General features: G+C 46.1%; 1 protein-coding gene across 1 annotated transcript in view; it reads left to right on the top strand.

The window, feature by feature from the left end:
• The window catches only part of LOC119165008 (ATP-binding cassette sub-family C member 3-like), a 134,663-nt gene that overhangs the window by 102,194 nt on the left and 12,194 nt on the right, over nucleotides 1-20,275 (top strand). The window contains exons 20-24 of the mRNA XM_037417204.2: nucleotides 1,106-1,416; nucleotides 4,535-4,873; nucleotides 14,657-14,758; nucleotides 15,847-16,038; nucleotides 19,610-19,768. Coding sequence (XP_037273101.2) covers nucleotides 1,106-1,416; nucleotides 4,535-4,873; nucleotides 14,657-14,758; nucleotides 15,847-16,038; nucleotides 19,610-19,768 — 1,103 coding nt within the window. The remainder of the gene's footprint in view (nucleotides 1-1,105; nucleotides 1,417-4,534; nucleotides 4,874-14,656; nucleotides 14,759-15,846; nucleotides 16,039-19,609; nucleotides 19,769-20,275) is intronic.

Raw genomic sequence — 20,275 nt, 5'->3', positions numbered from 1 at the left:
CAGAGTTATACGTTATTTGTGTAAATTGTTTTGTGAAGCAAGCGTCTTGCACTGTACGTTTTTCTCCTTAGTCTTTTTGTGAATGCCTTGTCATTGTATTATTGTATTTGCCCCTCCTGCATGGGCCAGCATATTGGCCTGCAGTATCGATAAATAAATAAAAATAAAAATAAATAAAGTACGGACGAGTGCTTTGTCTTCAGTTTCGTGTCTGTTTACGTGCTCTAAATACCAATATATTTAAGTAAAGACTAGTCCAAATGTCAGTGCTTTTAATATCACGTATATGCAGGCACTGGATCACTCGTTCAAAATTCAGTGAAGGGCATCTTCATCTGGCTTTCGCCAAAGTAAGCGTTAGCGGCCGCTGTTTCGCGTCTACATATGGTTCCCTTTAGGGGGACGTGGTTCGATTTTTATTCCAGTAAAAGGCACTCATACATATAGGCAACATTGCTTTTCAATTCATACAGGGCAATTGACAGTCTCGAAATACAGTTATCTGCCAGTCTGTCAATCATTTCAGCCTGGATTCTGTCACGGGTCATATTACCTCTGCTCGTACCGACAGTTAAACACTCATTAAAAATCAACATGCACATGGCATTGACATCATCCCTTGCAGTGTCATTTGAATTACAACAATGTGTACAGTGTGCATCGAAAAAGCCACCTTTTTTTCTTTGACGTTGTAGCAGTGTTTGTAATCGTTCGTTCGTGCACCTCCCACTTCGACTCACATAATTCTTCCCACATATCAACAGAAGCATGTAGACAACGGCGTCATTGCACTCTATAAACAGTATGACGTACCCGCACGGCCGAATTGCTACGTTACTAAGAATTCATGATGTGCTCCACTTGCAAGGACACGGTAACATTGGGCAAGGTGTTCGTGATGAACAAAACTTTAGGTAGAGCCATGCACTGCTTCGCATGCTACTCATGGTTCCCTTTATTGGGAGGTGGTAACATTTTTTCTTGGGCTGTAATGCTTTCTGTCGTCTATAACCTTGTGTTCCTGCTCACACAGTAATATTCATTACACACTCGTTCTTTTCTCGGCCACGATGGGTAAGTTCCTGTCGTTGTATGGTTCACGCAGTGCTGTTCCGGACAGCAGGCGGGTTTCTCCTGGCGGCCAGTTCGCAGAGGCTCTCACGTCTCATGCATCGCTCCATGTTAGAGCACCTTCTGGCCAGTCCGGTTTCTTTCTTCGACTCGACATCTCGGGGCCGCATACTGGCGCGCTTTTCTCTCGACCTGGATGCCATGGACTCCCGACTCTTCTTGGGTGCCAAGCAGAGCCTGCAGAATGCCTTCATCACGATCGCAAAGCTTGTCGTTGTGGGCACGCAGACGCCACCTGTACTGGCCGTGGGAGCAGTCGCCATCGTCGTTATGAGCTACGCCATGGTACGCATCTTCGCAGTCGAATGCTTCCTGACAGAGCATAGGCTTCGCCAGTCTTGCATAATGAGGCTCCATCGGAAATATTCCGTTAACAATAAAGGTGATAAAGATGATAATGACGACAGTACTAATGAAGACGATGATAATGATGACAGTGATGATTACAGGAACGCAGACGAACATGGTGATAACGACGTTGTTATGATCATCGCCATGTCATCACTAAGGTGTAACCACTCAATGACACTCTAGTAGACACCTAACCTCATCGAGTGTGATTGGTCTTTACTGTAAGGTCAACTTTATGAAGACTAGCAAAGCCTTTAAGACGGTATAAGATGGTTCTGTTGAATTATACTATAGTCCACTCTCTGTAAGAATAAATTTGCCTGTAAGCACAGATAGCTGCACAGGCACATTCCTGTGCTGGTGTGATCTCAGAGAACACCACTGAGGAGTTACCATCGTTCGAGCCGTATATTGCGGTAAAACGAAAGGCAATTCACAGATGACGCCGAGTGCACCCGCATGTGTGTGTGTGTGTGCGCGTGTGTGTACGTGTACTTGTGTGTCTGAATGTATGTCTGTATGTCTGCGTGTGTCTGCGTGTGTGTGTGAGCCTCCATGTGTCTCCCTCCCTTCATCTCACCCACCCTCATTCATCTGCGCTACTACAACCGTTTTTCAGACACTTTAAAGCGTGCTTCGTTATATGCACAGTATGTTTGCAACAAAGCACACTTTCAGCAAATAAGACTACCAGTCTGTTTTGAAGTGATAGTGGATTGTGGCAGTGCTGATGTCTGGGTGTCTGCGTGTGTGTGTGAGCGTCTTTGTGTCCTCCTCCCTTCATCTCGCCCCCCCCCCCCATTCATCTATGTTACCTCCATCGTTTTACAGACACTGTAAAGTGTGCTTTGTTACGTGCACACTATGTTTGCAACAAAGCACACTTGCGGTAAATAAGACAACCAGTCGGTTTTGAAGTGGTAGTGGATTGTGGTTGCGCAGATGTATCGTGTCTGCGTGTGTGTGTGTGTGTGTGTGTGTGTGTGTGTGTGTGTGTGTGTGTGTGTGTGTGTGTGTGTGTGTGTGTGTGTGTGAGCGTATTTGTGTGCTCCTCCCTTCATCTCCCCCCCCCATTCATCTGTGCTACCGCAATCGTTTTGCAGACACTGTAGAGCGTGCTTTGTTACGTGCACACTATGTTTGCAACAAAGCACACTTGCAGTAAATAAGACAACCAGTGGTTTTTGAAGTCGTAGTGGATTGTGGTAGCGCAGATGTATGCGTGTGTGCGTGTGTGTGTGAGCGTCTTTGTGTCCTCCTCCCTTCATCTCCCCCCCCCCCCATTCATCTGTGCTACCACAATCATTTTGCAGACACTATAAAGCGTGCTTTGTTACGTGCATAGTATGTTTGCGAAAAAGCACACTTGCAGTAAAAAGACAACCAGTGGGTTTGGAAGTGGTATAGCGAATTACGGCAAAAAAGAAATGACCAAGAAGACAGACACAAAATAACACAAGAGCGCTCTGTCCTCTATTTTTTTTTGGTCTGCTCAACCATTTCTTCTTGATAACCGTAATACACAATGCCTGTTCAAGTACGACGAACCAACTCGTCAAATCTTCAACTCTTGTAAACGGTGTGATTTGTCCAGGGCCAGACTCGACGTAATGCGAACCATTTCATTGGTACCTGGCTGCCCGTAATCGGTTGTCATTGCGGGAATCAGTTTTAGTTGGACCTAGTTGCTCCCTTGTGCGAAATAAACGGCCATCTGTCTGATGCTACCGCATGTGTGACACACAAGCACTTTTGCAAAGCAAGGTGACGCCCACAGTGATGTTGAAGGTGTGGTTACATCTCCGTTTTTCAGCCTAACTTCTATACGTGTTGGGGGAGCATAACCAAAACAACTACTGTCGAGTTTTTACGATCCTACTCATCGTTCTATTCCCTCTCTGGGCATGTACTTGCTGGTCTCATTACTAACACAGCCGCTCAATTCATGTAAATCCCATCGCACACCTGGTTACGTTCTTTCTAACTCTGAAGATAGCTGGATGGCTAGCTGCCAGCCATATTGTTCACATAACTTTCATTGCAACAGTGCACAAAAACTGCTTATCGTTCTTCTAGTGCTTTTCTGCATACAAGGTGTACATGCAGCAGAGTAAACGTTAACCACCTTTCAATATTCCGCTAGAAATTGTCACGGTGAAATAAACTGCCAAACCTGGTCTGCTAAATTAAAGAAAGCGATGTAAAGGAGAAAAGAGTTAGTGAGGGAAGAGATGCTTAAGGTGTTGTGAATTGGTACAATAGCACAGGCACAACTAGCATTCCCTATTCGAGAAGCTTTCTGTCTTTGACAAGCAGCACCATGGGATTAAAACACAGCATCTTCATTTATGACTGACTGGTATGAAGGAGCACGAGTATGACACTTTCGTTTCTATTTCAAGCATTCCCATTCGAGCACCTATTTTCAGTTTCTTTAATTTCACAAAAGCAGTTGTCCTTACAAATATGAATTTTTGTTTCTGGTTCAAGTTCAAAGTTATATTGGATGCATAGGATATCGGAGCATCTATAAAAAAAAAAAAAAAAATAATAATAATAATAATAATAATAATAATAATAATAATAATAATAATATAACAATTATTATTATTATTATTATTATTATTATTATTATTATTATTATTATTATTATTATTATTATTATTATTATTATTATTATTATTATTATTATTATTATTATTATTATTATTAATTTTGTCTGCCAATTTTGAGAGATACAGATGGAGGACAGTTGAAAAATGTGGTCCCCTGACAATTTGGCTAGCTCGCAACACTTTGTATTTGTATTTGGCAGTGGCGCAATATAACACAGTAACGAAACACACACACACACACACACACACACACATATATATATATATATATATATATATATATATATATATATACATACAATCATAAAGCCCACATATACGCACATATACAAAGGGCCTGTCTTACATGAAGGCAAATTATCTGTTAGAATCATTAGGAAAAAAATTCTGAATCTCTCCACTTTTGCCTACAACCTTTTTCCCCTCTTTTCTCGCAGAAATGCTCGATACAGGCGTCAAACGCGGGCCGCTACCTGGAGAGCCGTCACGTGAGCCGCATGCTGCAGCACGTGACCGAGACTCGGGACTCGCTGAGCACGGTGCGCTGCCTGGGAGCCGTGCCGCGCTTCAGGCGACACTACGAGCGCCTCTCGGACCTCGGGCTGCGCGCGTTCTCGACGTTCTCCATGTGCTTCCGCTTCTCGCGATTCGCGGCCGGCTCGTGTGGCCTGCTCGTGGTGCTCGCCGCTCTCGCCTTGTCCGTGGCCCTGGCCGGCCGCGACGCATCGCCCGAGGCGAGCAGCAGCGTAGGGCTGGCGCTCAGCTCCTCGCTATCGGTGAGTGGTGGCCAGTGGGGGCTTTACATTGTTACGTGGTTTCGGCTGACGGTAACGGGTCTTTTTTCATAAAACAAAGCGCGCAAAAGAACACAGGACAGAAAGAAACGAGGAGTGCCTGTCTTGATCTCTTTTTGCCCGGTGTTCTTTTGTGGGCTCTGTTTTACGAAGAAAGATGAATAACCTATACGCCCAAACTCTCTCCTTTTAGAGGTAACATGGCGCAACATAACATACCCTCAAATGCGTCCTGCACCAGAAGTGAACATGTTGACACTGCGTGTGAGCTGTGCCGTGGTTACTCACTGATTGATGCTACTTTCACGTAACACCCCCCCCCCCCAACCACCCCTGGGTGGCACCACCTCGATCTGGCGAAAATTTAACGCATTTTGCATCAGTTTCGCCACCTACTCAGAACCCCCACCGAAAACCTTACGTAATAACAACAATCAGTGAGTAACCCCCGCAGAGTTCACACGCAATGCCAATCTTTCATTTCTAGCCCGGGACGCATTTCAAAGCATGTCCTAACATGCCTTTTTACCTTCAGCCGAAAACACGAAACAATATTCTTTGAAAAATAGGAAGCCATACAGAACACTGGGTTTGGCCTTCTACATTAGAATTCATTCAAATTACTTTAACTTTTGCACCACTACTTGTAAACATATGAACTAATTTTACCTATTTGAACTCCCATGTGGTGTCGAATTTCCATGCATTCGCACATGCGTCTGACCGAGTCACTCTGCGGCCTGTTATTACTTTTTAATGTGTATTTTGTTAACTAAGTGATAAAGAGCAGCCGATATCATTATAAAGGCATCACTCTCTCCCATTTAGCATGTCAATAAAGAAGGAGCCATTTCCCTGCCGGGAAAGGGGGGGGGGGCAGTGAAGCATGGCGATGCCGTGCCACACTTACTATTTCTCTTCTTCCCTCTCGCATTGTACAATGCTCTCTCCTAACATTTTTCAATTCTTTCCGAAAATCGCACCTGCATGCACGTTTTTACACGCGGAACACTTTCTGTGCTACAGGCAAGAACGACGATCGTGCGGGAAGCATTGGAATGCAGCAATGAAACGCGACGGTGAAACAACAAGTCATCTCAATAAAAAAGCAGACTAGAAATGTCAAAAACGACTAACAATCGATAAGATCACAGGCGTTAGAGAATCGAGAACTGATGAACTACGCATATAGATAGGCATGTGACCGGGGAACTTTTGAGGGATCCGTTTGTTTAGACCTGAATTTCTGTGTACTCGTAGGCGTCGGTGATGAACTACGTAGCGAGGTAGCACATTGCGTTACTTTTATTTCCTGTATATTGGTTAGCGGACACAGGACAGGACAAACAACTTTATTTGGTCCTGAGAGGCAAGGCAGCGGGCCAACTATGTAGGTCCCCACCCAGCCGTTGGCTAGTCCCATGTCGGAACAGAGAGGCCATGCCTCTCCGCTCGTTCACGGGCCCTCTGCACAGCCTGAAGCTGGACGTCTTGTCTGGGGTCTGTGATTGCCGTCGTCCAGTCTTCTTCTGTTTTAAAATCCTGTAACGCAGGGCACTGCCAGAGCATGTGACTCAAAGAGCGAAATTCACCACAATCTGGGCAAAGTGGATCAATATCCGGATGAAGCATGCTCAGAAAGCCCCTAGAGGGGTAAGACCCCGTCTTGAGCATGCGGAGCGTGCTTGCTTGTGATCTGTGGAGCTTATGATGGGGAAAGGGAAAAGTCTGTCGCTCTCCTCTGTAATGAGATGTTATCTCGTGAAAAGTAACGAGAGGATCACTGTGGACGATCTCTCCCGAACCCACCCGAGAGACCACCCCGTCGCGGCTTGTGAAACCTCGCGCACAGTCGTGGGCTATCTCGTTTGGGTTCAGGTGACCCGGCAGTACGTCTGGTCCCGTGTGAGCGGGAAACCAGACTATGTGATGAATAACGTTTGAGGGGGGTTCGCTGTGAAGAATTCTGGCTGCCTCTGTGGCTATCAATCCCGATGCGAACGCCCTAACGGCCGCTCGGGAATCGGTGTACACCGTGGTGCGTTTCGTGTCCAGTAATGCCAGCGCTACAGCAGCCTGTTCTGCTACATCGACCAAGGAGGTCTTCACTGAAGCTGCCGAGACAAGTTCTCCCCTGTCATTGACTACTGCCACGGAAAACCCGCTGCCGCTGGCGTGGCGCGCCGCGTCCACAAATGTCTCTGTTCCGGAGAGGTTCTTTATGAAAGCCCTAGCCCTCGCCAACCTTCGACCTTTATTGTGTTGGGGATGGATGTTTCGTGGAAGAGGGTCAACAATAAAGAAATTCCTTGTTTGATAATCAAGCTGCGTAGTTTCTCCCTGATTGAAGATGGGACGGAGGCCTGCCGCATCGAGCAGTTTTCTTCCTGTTTTGAAACTCGATAACCGAATTATTTGTGCTGACCTTTGTGCTTCAATTAATTCCGAAGTGGTGTTGTGCACTCCCAACTTCATGAGTTTTTCTGTGCTAGTCGTGATTGGGACGCCGAGAACCTTTTCGACACTTTTGCGCATGAGCGTGTCCAATTTATCCCTTTCCGTTTTGGTCCAATTGAGAGCCGCCACTATGTATTTGATATAGCTCATGAGGAAAGCGTGGTGGGCCCTAAGGAGGATATCCTCGCCTATGCCGCCCTTCTTGTTGGACACCCGCATAATTAATCTCAGAATGTTCTCTGTTTTTGTGGTGAGATGGGCTATAGTCTTTGCGTTGCATCCCTTAGAGTCTAATAAAAGCCCCAGAATTTTCATAGAATTGACTCTAGAAATTGTGCGACCATCCTTGGTGCAAACGCTAATGGGCACCTGATCGAGAGGGGTGAGTCCCCTAACACCTCGTCTAGCCTGTCTGTACAGCAGGAGTTCCGACTTTTCCGGCGAAAGCGCCAGTCCCGTACCTTAGAGGAAAGACTCTGTAACGTCCAGAGCCTCCTGTAGAGCTTGTTCAACCGCCGCCTCCGATCCTCCGGGACACCAGATTGTAATGTCGTCAGCATATAAAGCGTGTCCGACATTAGGAACTTTAGAAAGGCTTGCCGACAGCTTGCGCATGGCTATGTTGAATAGAAGGGGGGAGATAACTGCCCCTTAGGGAGTACCCCTTCGTCCGAGTTTGAAAGGCTCCGAGACTGATTGTCCCAGTTTTATTGCCGCCATCCGACTCTCGAGGAAAGATTCAACGAAGGAGAAGAATTTAACTCCCAGGTTCAAAGCCGATATCTCCTTAAGGATATAGTCGTGTTTGACAGTATCGAATGCTTTAGTGAGGTCCAGTGCGAGGACCCCTTTTACATCTTTGCTTGGAAAGTCAATTATTTGTGTTTTGAGGAGGAGCATGACATCTTGCGTGGAAAGTGAGGGCCTGAAACCTACCATATTATATGGAAATAGGTCATTCCTCTCGATGTAGCGCGATATCCTGTTGTGTACTGCATGTTCTGCTACTTTGCTAAGGCAAGAAGTAAGGGAGATCGGGCGGAGGTGATCTAAGCTGGGTGATTTACCTGGCTTGGGGATTAAGACCACTGTGGCCCTCTTCCAAGTTTCTGGTACGACGCCCTCCTCCCATACCCTGTTTATCTCCTTCACTAAGGCCTGAATGGCTTTATCATCCAAATTTCTTAAGAGCCGATTCGTAACTCCATCGGGACCTGGGGCAGACCTTCCGTTTAGGCTATGGAGCACTTCCCTGATCTCAGCTTCCGAGAAGGGAGCGTCCAACTCTGGAGAAGGCACACCCTCATACCGGTGGGGGACAGAAGTTGAGCTCTGGCTAAGCGGGAGGTACTTGTTGGCAAGTATCTGAAATTGGGAAGCTTCTGAGAGGCCTGCCATTTTCTCCTTATTAATAAGTCGGTCTATGGCTAGTTTCTGATTGCCTTTGGATTGTCCATCATCTAGGAGGTGTTTGAAGAGGGTCCATTTGCCTCCTTTGCGCATTTTCCCGTCCGCAGTCGAGCAGGCGTCCCTCCATTGTTGTTTATGGAGTTCGGAGCAGTGCTGCTCAATATGCCGATTGAGCTCCGCAATCTTTTTCCGTAGCCTGCGATTTAGCCTTTGTTTTTTCCATCTCGCGATGAGAGAGCGTTTGGCGTCCAGGAGGTGCGCTAACCTTGCATCCATTCCCGGAGCATCAAATTCTGTTACTGTTTCTTTGGTGGCCTTCTCGACATCCTTCTGGATTTGTACAAGAAGTTCACTGAAGGTGTCATGTACTGACTCATCTTCACCTCTGATTTGCCTAAAAAGGTCCCAGTCTGTATATTCATAGGTTCTTGGAGGTGGTGCTCTTATTTCCATCCGGAGTTCTATGATGCTGTGGTCGCTTCCCAAGTTCTCCTATAAATTGGACCACTCGACCACCGCATTTCTAGTGAAGCTGAGATCAGGCATCGTGTCTCTGGCGACCGAGTTTCCCAGCCTCGTGGGAAAACGCGGGTCGGAGATAAGCGTTAGGTTTAAGTCTATACTGGCTGCAACTAGATTGGCCCCTTTCTTTGTCCTCGTAACATAGCCCCAAGACGAATGGGGAGCGTTGAAATCCCCAGCTACTTTTAAAGGGTGCGATCTGGCTGCAGTTGCGACCCTATGAAGGAGGGAGCGGATATTATGTTTATAAGCCGAAGGAGGGCTATACAGGTTAAAAACGAATATGTTGCTTCGGATTTTGCCGTTGGGGATGATTTCAATTAATTGTGCCTCGAGACCGGATCTCTTATCCGAGTCGCAAATTTTGACTTCGTGCTGCTCAAAGGAGGTATCTTTCCTGACCAACGTGGCGATACCTCTGCCATTTGCGCCTTTTTGGCTAATCGAACGGTAGCCCGATAGAACTACCTTCTCGCTAAGTGTTTCCTGCAAGAGCAGGACGTGCGGCATTGACGCTTGTGCTTTGATGAGCTGCAGTAGAGCAGCTTTACGCCTTAAGAAACTTGCGCAATTCCACTGCCAGATAGTTATGTTTCCGGTTTGGCCCGCCATTTTGAATATTATTGAAGGAACATAGCCTGCGGCGAACTCGTAGCGTCCGAATCCTGCTGCACTATCTTGGATTTTGCAATCGTACCAGTGTTGGTCGTCTTGAGTTTGCTAGAGTCAATCATTTTCATTTTAGATTCGAGGATTCCTACTCAACGTGTCAGGTGGGAGACGCTCCCGTTCATACGTTCGATTGTGCTAGATCGAATGGCTAAGGCCTCTCTTACCTGCTTGAGCGATTCCTCAATCGCCGTTAAAGACGCGAGTACATTTTTCTCAGGGACCTGAGCGGGGGACTCGTCACTTTGCATTGCCACGCTTTCCGCGATCGCGGGGGGCGAAACGGCCTTGCGCTTAATCGACCCTCCTGCTTGAACCGGTATGGGTGTGGCTACTTCACGGGGTTCACGCGAGTTGCGGAAGAGCTCGAACTCGGCCCTCAGCGTTCGTAGTGCTTCTTTAAGTTCTGCATTTTCTTTTTTAAGCATTAAAATCTCTGATTGTTCGCTTTTTTGCTCTGGTAAAATGCCCTGCGTTACCTTTTGGCCGCTTGGGATGTTCATCCTGGCCTTGTCCGCCCAAGACATTTGCTTCTGAACGCGGCCCTTGGAACCCGATCGTCCTCTCGAACGGGAGCGACTGCTGCCCTTGTCACGCCCTCTGGAGCGAGAGCGCGATTTGCTGCCGGAGCGTCCTCTGGAGCGGGAGCGTCCTCTAGATGCCGATCTGCTGCGATGAGCGCTGGAGAATGATTCTTCTTCCGCCAGTCCTTCTTCGCCTCCAGCTGTGTCGGAGCCAGCCGCGCGCGCCTAGGGCGGCGCCGCCGTCTTTGGCGCACGATGTAGGGCACCTGGAAGCGCTTTCTGCACTTGTGGTCCGCCGTTGGGTGCGCTCCGCCACAGATGGCACACGTGGGATCACACTGATGATCCGGTGATGGTGACTGCATGCCGCATCCGCGGCATTTCTTCTGTTCATCGCCCTTGGGGCAAACATCGGACCTGTGGCCCAAATCACCACATGCATAGCACACGTCCACTTGCCTGCGATACAAGGAACAAGGGTATCGAACACCATCACACACGACGGGCTGGGGGACCTTTTGTCCGTCAAACAACACGATCACTGTTGGTGTCTTCTTGATTCTTCGAACACCCAGAGCGCCAGGATTCCTCCGGTTGACGATCATCTCTGTCAGTTCTGCGTCACTGAGAACCACATTGATTCCACGGATCACTCCTTTACATGTGTTGTCAGACGCAGCCACGTAAGCCGCCAAGCCTATGACAGTCGAGCCCATACTTATCTCTTGGACCCTGGCGTAGGCGCGCGCATTCGCCTCGAACGGCGTGGCAACGACGAAAATGTTCTGGAAGGGGTTCGTGCACAGCGTGTCGTCGAACACCTGCTCTGCTGTTAGGGAAGCCGCCTTTGCGAGCGAGCGCTTGAAGATAAGGTCTGTCTTCTTGACATCCATCCCTCCACGTGGCCGTATAATGGTCTTAAAGTGATCCCTGGGAAGGTTTGGGATCCTGGAAGCTTTCACAACACGCCTCAACACGTTCTGTGAGGCGGCAGTGCGGGAGCCGCCTTTACCGCTTCCTGTCGCTGACGTGGGCGCATTACCAGCGTTACAATCCGCCCGCTCGGCAAGTTTCTTCTTCTTGCTGGCTACTTCAATCCATCCCGCGCACTCCGCTTCTTCCGGATTGATGTCCATGCCTTCTACAACCGACACATTGGGGTTGGAGGCCATTCTTCAGCTCGACGACGCGTTAGGCGTCGTCGCGACGCTGTTGCAGCGCCCGAGAAACGCGTCGACGCGCGAGGCGTCTGCGTGGCGTGGGTAAAAGTCCTGGGGATGTCCAAAAATTTCACCCACCGGTAAGATGTTGGTATCTGCTGGTTCACTACAACAAACGGCGTCGAATGATGCACAGTTCTTGCTAGTTGAGGCAAAAAATCCGTGCCAGAACACTTGAACAATCGGGAGCCGACGTGTTCGCACATCCGCACTGGACGAGCGCCCCCTGGCTTTTCCTTATGCAGTCGGAACCGATGTTTTTTCTTGGTTAGAGGAAAACAAACTTCCCTTTGTTGTAGATCACTGCATACGCAAATAAGTTGTTTTCGCTGTATATAACAGCTTGCACTGTACATTCGCATAATCACCATCGTCCATCTTTAAGTGTGCACATAAGTTATGTAAGATATATCTGGAAATAAGATTCACTTAAACTAGTAAAGTAGAGTATCTTGTACTCTAAATCGTTACCTCTTCCAAACGCTTTTCCATGTGTTTCTTCTACGGGACGGCTTTATGCTCTCTCATAGTGGAGAACGAAATACTCTAAATTGTTAACCCATTTTCGTAAACACACTTTGTTCCTGGCTGACATCGTGCATCGCGAAATGGTTTCATGCTCTCCCATAGTAGAGTGCCTAGGTACTCTAAATTCTTACCCTTTTTTTCTAAACCCAATATGCCACCTAATCTGATCGAGGCAATCCTATAACTTTCTCATACTATAGTGCGTATACTCCTCTAAAGAGTTTACAATTTAGTCTGAACACAACGTGCCCAGACATCTGTGGCTCTGTTCAGCAGTGATGCCAAACCTATAGACATTCATCTGTAGCCGTTGCTTGGTCCCGTCCGTGAACTCACTCACGGCTTAATTTTTGTCGGCATGGCCTCTTGAAACGTGCTTCGCATGGGACGGTTTTATGCTCTTGTTAGTATAGTACCAAGTACTCTGAATAATCAACAACATTTTCTAAACACAACAAGCAAACGGTGAACATGAAGAGAGCGAAAATTTAATACATTTTCCCATTGTTGAAAATATTTTAATTGATAAGAAATGTCGCTGTAATACGAGGGAGAGCTTTAAAAGTTACTCAGTTATTTTTTTACAGCAAAAATATGCGCAACAATGAACGACTGCACATATTTACTCCTCACCTTGGTCTCCTGATGGTCTTCGTTCGATTGAATGCATGTTTGCCACTGCATGACTAACTTTACTTGTTGATCAACCCCAAAGTATTTCTTTGTTTAAACACTCAAATACTCAGGGCCATCGACAAACGCGCTTTTAATAAATGTGAGGAACACTAAAATCACGATAGTTGCTGGAGAAACGCAAAAAAGCACAAAAACGCTACCATAGACTACAAATTTTTTTGAGGCTTAAAAGGAGTACAGTAGTCATTCACAGTAGTCTTGTGGTTATGGTGATCAGCTGTGGAACCTTAGTCGCGGGACCGGGCCCCGTGTAAAACGTCAGGTGGACGAAATTTCCGGAGCCCTCCAATACGGCGTCTCTCATAATGCTATCGTGGTTTCGGGTTGCTAAAGACAAATAATAAATAAGGGCAGTTGAAATCTGAATAAAACACAAAAAGCCGAGAAGACGATGTAAGTCCTGTAATGATGAGAATCCGCTTGACGTGCAAGGTACCTCGAGCTGATGTTTCGGCAACAAGACCCAGTACAGCGACAGTCTCCCTTAAGCGTTTGCTTTGAGAAGGCCCAGGTGCACTAAAAACCGTCGGCGCTAAGCATGGAAATTAATAAACTGACAAAGGCAAGCCGTCCTATGGAAACATTATCACTAGTGACAGTTTAAGTACAGCGAGTTTTAATGACTAACTGCACAGCACATTGCTACAGAGTACACCTAAGCAGTAAAAGAGCTAGTGTGTGTAAAAGATATTCATCCGTTGTGCCCCCGTCTTAGCAGATGTTCTTAGCAGCTGCACACACATTTACGTTGCAGCTGAGTAATAGGATGTGTTCAACACAAGTTTTATACTCTTGCATATATCGCTCTCTACGTGTACAGTCTACCACAAAACTTTATGGACTACGTGAGCCTGTGGCCAAAAGCCTCTTCGCGACATTGCCACTTTTCACCTTTCACCTTTTGCCCGCGAGTTGCTCTTTGGCATCTGCGTCTACGCACTTCTGCCTTGAGAGCCGTCTGTATGCATAAATTTTATCAGTCACAATCTTTATAACAAAGTGATACCTGGCCATTAGAACGCTGTTCGGAGCACGGCTCAATAGCTTTTATTCTGCTGTGAAAATAGAAATGTAGTGGTCATACTACAGGTAAGCACTCCACGTGAAAACTGGGAAGTAACATTGCGCTACATGGTAGAAGAAGATTGAAAGGCCAATGAATAACAAGGAGACGCGTTTACGGTTTAGCAGCGTCGTCGACGGTAGATGGCGCACCGCTAGAGAGGCATGAACAGGCAGTTTGGCACGTGCTTTAGTGGTCCGCAAGCTTTTGTGATTCACCGTACCTTAACAAGTGTTGTAATCATCTATAGTACGCGAGCACAAATATACAGGCAAATATCAAAATTTATGAATGCATTTCAGCAGCGAACAAACTGTTTTTATTAGGCTTTGGGCATATTTCTGCAGATACCGCAAAACAGTGGCTTCGCCAGACATGTCATAAAGATGGTCATCAAGACTTGTCTTGTGAAGTATTTTGTAAAGATAGTCGACCGATGTTTTGTATGATTTCGCCATTAAATCAAGAAAAGCTGAAAATACTAGAGTTACAGTAGCAGACATGCAAGACTCAAAGAAACGCTAATGGAAAAAGAGGTGTGCGGCTGTAGCATTCTTGCTTCACGACAAAAAAGAACATATCTTAATTCAAGAGGAACCATGTATTGGCGAGAACAAAATAGCGATACCGAGCTAACTGTCAAGTGTGCTTTAGACACATTCCGTTCTCTCTGCAGATACCGATGATGACAGTAGCCCTATGCCTGTCACTCTACGTGGTTCTACAGGTCACAGTCTCCTTCGAGAGAGATCTAGAGTACACTGAACTACCTGCGGAGGTAAGCATCCTGTAGTATACTGAACAACTGACGCTTTCCTTAGGGCTGCCATATCAAAAGAAACAATCATTCTTGGGAGATACATACACTTCTAGGCATTCTGCGGGCCAAATTTTCTGGCACCTGATTGGCGCACCTAACTGTTTTGAGCGATTTGTCGGGATACTTTCGCATTCCGTAGCGCAGTGCTCAAGACGCACTGCTAAGCTGCGACACCTGCCTCTCTCCCCATCCCCCTTTCTCCTGTCTCAAATGTGAATCAGCTATCCGAAATCGACTGCCCCAACGGACAGAGTATTCACAATAACTTGCGCGTCAGCGTATTGGCATGTTGACGCCAAAATATAACTGTGATTTACAGCTATTTGATGTGCAGTTCACAGGCACTCGCTAAAAAAAAACTGAGAATTATACTAGCTCGAACAAGTAGAGAGTACTATTTCGTGGTCATAAAAATTCATATTGCGTTTGCGTATGATTAAACGTAAAAACAGAACCAGCAAGCCCAGCAGGTTCACGCCATCGCATTTTGGATTCAACAGGCAGAGCTCCTCAGAGTACAGCAAAAGATATTCTGAGCACCCTCGGCGACAGCCGTACAATCGAAAACATTACACATGTCGTTCGTCAGTTACACGTGGCACAGGTCGAAACACCGCGTGTCGTGCAAAGCCAAGGCATTATATGCCTGTGCATTTTGCGTGATATATCGAGACCCTCACACCACCTTTTGTTCGATGGAGGGAACACCTTTACTGACCCAGTCCGCCTAAAACGGATATATCTGGACAAAGATTAAGACAGCACGTACCAATATGTCAGGAAGGATCAGCAACACTAGAACACATGTTGTGGGTGGGTAATTAATTGTCATAATGGTGGCAGTTACACTGGAGACCTTGTCAGTGAAGTGGGCCGCCGCTGCGCGCAGCTCGAACCTAGACATTGAAAACGCGGGTGGTCCAGCAAGCCCGTGAGGTGGTGTAGTGGCAAGCCTTTGATGTTTCCCCGTAGAAGGCCGAAGTCAGAGTCGCGTCAAACCTTGCCGGATGTTAAATAACGTTCTATCCATCCATCCATCGACACAGGTTGACGTTGAGAAAAGGGCGGCCGATCAAGGCGACTCCGGCGACAGTCTTCTCGTTGCGACAGCAACACTCGATGACTCGTGGCCCAGTAAAGGCCTCGTGGAATTCGAGAAGTACTCGGCTTCATATCGTCCAGGAACACTGCCCGACGTACTCAAGGGTGTCACGTTCGTCGTCGAACCCCACGAAAAGGTGAGAGCAACATTACCTCAAAAAATCTAAAAGTAATTTTCTAACTAATATATTGTCTGAATACATATCCAACTCTCCCCAGAAATTTTGGCGGTACCTGTCTAGTTCGCAGTCTGAAATAGCTGGGCTTTCTATAGACGGGACCTCCTATAGCAAACCGATTCAGATTGCCGAAGCACTCAATCATTATTTCAGTACTGTTTTTTCTCCAAGTATTGATCATTCAAAAAAAGGCTGTACGTTCGATGATAATAGTTCCAATCTTCTTACCGTATCTAAAGAGGGCGTAATGGCATTACTGCTTGAATTGGATCATAAAAAATCACCTGGTCCGGATATGATTCCCAACAAATTTTTGAGGCGCTACTCTGATTGGGTTTCTAGTTTCTTAGTTAAAATTTTTTATTTATCTTTGTGTACTGCCACTGTTCCGATTGATTGGTTATTAGCAAGAGTTGCGCCCATTTTCAAAGCTGGTGACCGCCTTAATGTTTGTAATTACCGTCCAATTTCTATCACATGCACGGCGTGCAAAGTAATAGAACATATAATTTCAAAATATATATTTCAATATATAGAAAGCAACAATCTGTTTTATAATAAGCAACACGGTTTTAGAAAAGGCCTTTCAACCGTCACTCAGCTTTTTGAATCTGTTCATACTTTTGCTACAGCGATAAGCTCAAAAGAACAAGTCGATGTCATAGCAATTGATTTCTCTAAGGCCTTTGATAGAGTATGTCACCAGAAACTTATTCAAAAAATGTTAATACTTGGTATTGATCCCGCAATTGTAAGATGGGTAGAAGCGTACTTGCGCAATAGGTTGCAGTTTGCTGAAATAAGTGGCGCACGTTCTTCTCTTTTACGCGTATCCTCTGGTTTGCCACAAGGCTCCGTGTTGGGACCTCTACTCTTTTTAATTTTTGTGAATGATATTGCAACGGTTGTGCCTCCTTTTGTTGATGTAAGGTTATATGCAGATGATTGTCTCTTGTTTTGTCATGTGAAAAGTGTTTCTGATCAAATGCTCCTCAATGATGCTCTTCGACGTATTGAAAACTGGTGTGAAAAATGGGACATGAAAATTAATTTTGATAAAACTGTTTGCATGACAATTTTAAATAAAAAATCCCCCCTTAACTATAAATAAACAATAAACAATAGAGAAGTTAAGAGTTCTAATGAGTTTAAATACTTAGGTGTTACTATATCCAGCAGTTTAAAGTGGGACAATCATATTGACAACATTACAGGACTGGCGAAGCGAAAGCTGGGTTTTCTGAGAAGGAAACTCCGTAATGCACCGCCCTCTGTTAAATTGTTGGCGTATAAGACTATTGTTAGACCAACGCTGGAGTACGCAGCTATCATCTGGGATCCGCATACTAAAACTGAAATTAACAAACTTGAACGAGTACAAAGATTGGCCGCGAGGTTTATTTATTCAAATTACATGAGAACACAGTCTGTATCACTTTTGCTTGCTAGGGCTGACCTTCAATCGTTAGCTACACGTAGAAAAATAGCTCGCTTAAAATTTATTTATGACCTGTATCATAAGAACTACAAGCTGGATCCCAGTGTATACCTGCGCCCCCCTGGACGAGTGTCGGCTCGTACCAATCACTCATTTTCTGTCCAAGCTTATGTACCGCGGGTGGATGTATTTAAGTTTTCGTTTCTGGTGCGATCTATTGTTGACTGGAATGCGCTTCCTCCCGAGGTACTTACAGGATGTAGATCCTCAAAGGATTTTCAACGACGGCTGGACTTGTTTTTTTTGCCTAACATTGTTTGTGTATTGTTCACCTGTTCACCTCCCACCCCTGCTACAGCCCGCAAGGGCTAGCAGTATTGTAAATAAAAATAAAATAAAAATAAATAAACTGGCCTTGTTGCGTGTCTACGTTGCTGTATACGCCGCAGTGGAGTGCTCGTTCGCCAATTCCACTGGCTCCTCCAAGTCTGCCATTGGAATTCAAAACAAGTTGTATATACTTAAGATCTCGTGGTTTGTACTGTACAGTCACAATAGCACAGACCAGGTATGAGTTTTGGCAGAAACAGCTCACGTGCTCAAGTTTCTAGCTATTTAGTACTAAAGCACTACCACATTACCCTCTACACATATAGAAAGAACACTACTCATTATACATATCTAGAAAGAGCTCTATGCTCCACCTAGGCTTTGTTAAGCAACGACAAAGCCAGCGAGCAGCAGAATTGAAAGTTGGGCTCGTTAAAAAACATGCATGATTGTTACCTATGCACACTTGCGGTGTAGAGTGACTTGTTTGAATTTATCATTTTTCTGTATGTCTGTCATGCTCAAACTTGGTACCCGGTATGTTTTGTTCTCTTTCCTTTTTTTGTAAATAAATCTTTCACTATCGAGACAGCGCTCATCCTGTGTGCTTTTTTCTACTTCGTGTTTTAGTGCTACTCAACCATGCAAGATACATCGCCTAGCATGATAGTCCATAGGGTTTTCATCATATCTTTCATCATAAGTTTTATCATCATAAGTAATGGACGCACGGACGGACGGATGCTTCGCTTCACTCATCATCATTCACTCCATGGATATGGTGTGATGTTTTGTGCAGGGTTACGGTCATGAAGGGTTTGGTAGATCATGGTGGCCTATTACCCCTGATGTGGCATTACACAAATTATTTGCTGTCCACCTTTATTCTACCTTCATCATTGTAAAAAGCTGTAGACTAATGGCGGGTCGCTGTAAGACGCACGTAATCGCTTTTTTTTTACGCGGAGCATTTCTTTGTCGCACGATGTCGCACTTCGGTGCCAGCACCGTCTACCTCGCCACTGCGCAGGCTCGGCTCGTCTCGTGCCTCGTCTCGTCTCCCTCGAGCGCAGGTGGAGTGTTTGAAAGCGGTAGAGCACGCGATCTTAATTCAGTCAAGGGCGTCTTCAAATAACTTTCGTTTGACTAGACGCTTTGCTTGACTAGAGTACATGTGATGGAAGCAACAGCACCTTCAACGAGTAGTGGGGCGCAGCCCAACATCAGCGTCCCACCACTCGTTGAAAGCAACGCTTCTCCTTAATTCAATAAATAAAGATGATATAAAAGAAATAACAATTAAGCAATCCGAAATCATATCCAATCACACAACATTACCGCGATACCCCCGACGCTCTGCGATGCTTTTACTCCAGTCCTCCCCCCCCCCCCCCCCCGAGAGAAGATGTGGGTGGCTTTTGCTTTTTTTTTCATTTCTGCGTCTACTGTGGGGCTCGTTTTATGTTTGACTCTATCACGTGGGTGGGGGGGGGGGGGTGAAGTTCCTTCCATACTCCACCTTTTCTTCTTTAAAGTCTGCACACGTCTACGCTTGGGTTCAATACTGCACTAATAGGAGGCTGATTGGCACAGCGAAACCGTCTCTCGCCATTACGAAAGATCATAACAGCAAGCTTTGCGACCATGTGATTCTTCTTAGCGATTCCTTGGCGTCGACAACTATTGCACTTCTATGTCTCCTCAAGAGTCCTTGCGCTTTTCGACCGGCCATCTGCTATGCGTATATTCTGTTCCGCGCAGGTGGGTGTCGTTGGGCGTACGGGTGCCGGCAAGTCGTCACTGGTTCTGGCCTTGCTGCGTGTCCTGAGGGCGTCGCGAGGCCGCATCCTCATCGATGGTGTGGACGTGTCCACAGTGCCACTGCGAAAACTTCGCTCCGCCGTCACCGTTATTCCACAGGTGAGAAAGAGTGAAGAAAGGTCTGCCTGTTTCGCGCCACAAAAACCGTACGAAGGCAAAAATGTAAGCGTGCAAGTGATACAAGGGTAGAATAAGACAGCTTCGATCCATTTCAAACATCGCTGTCCTCATCAATGTCATTTGTCATAATCACCAGTCATCACAATTATAACGATTACCATCGCTTCATCATCTGGAACATCGTCAACGTCTCTGTTTATTTTGAGTTTCTCCGCTCCCTCCTCATTAGTCATGTGAGCTGCGCGGCATCTACCCATTCTATTTCTACTACTACCACCACGGTGACGACCACGACAGAAGATAGACAGCTTAGTTGTAAAGGCGGCGCCCCAGACTCGCGAGCAAGAACATTCAAGGTATAAACTATTTCCCGCGTAATTTTTATTTTAATGTTACCAATGTGCAAGTAAATGTTTTGCAGCGAAGTGATTACGCACCCGCCAGGCAAGAAGCCCACGCGTGTGTGAGATTCATTATACTTCTACC

The sequence above is a fragment of the Rhipicephalus microplus genome, chromosome 9 (genome assembly GCF_043290135.1).
Source record: "Rhipicephalus microplus isolate Deutch F79 chromosome 9, USDA_Rmic, whole genome shotgun sequence".
NCBI classification, from domain to species: Eukaryota; Metazoa; Arthropoda; class Arachnida; order Ixodida; family Ixodidae; genus Rhipicephalus; species Rhipicephalus microplus.
This window is presented reverse-complemented; position numbering and strand designations above follow the sequence as displayed.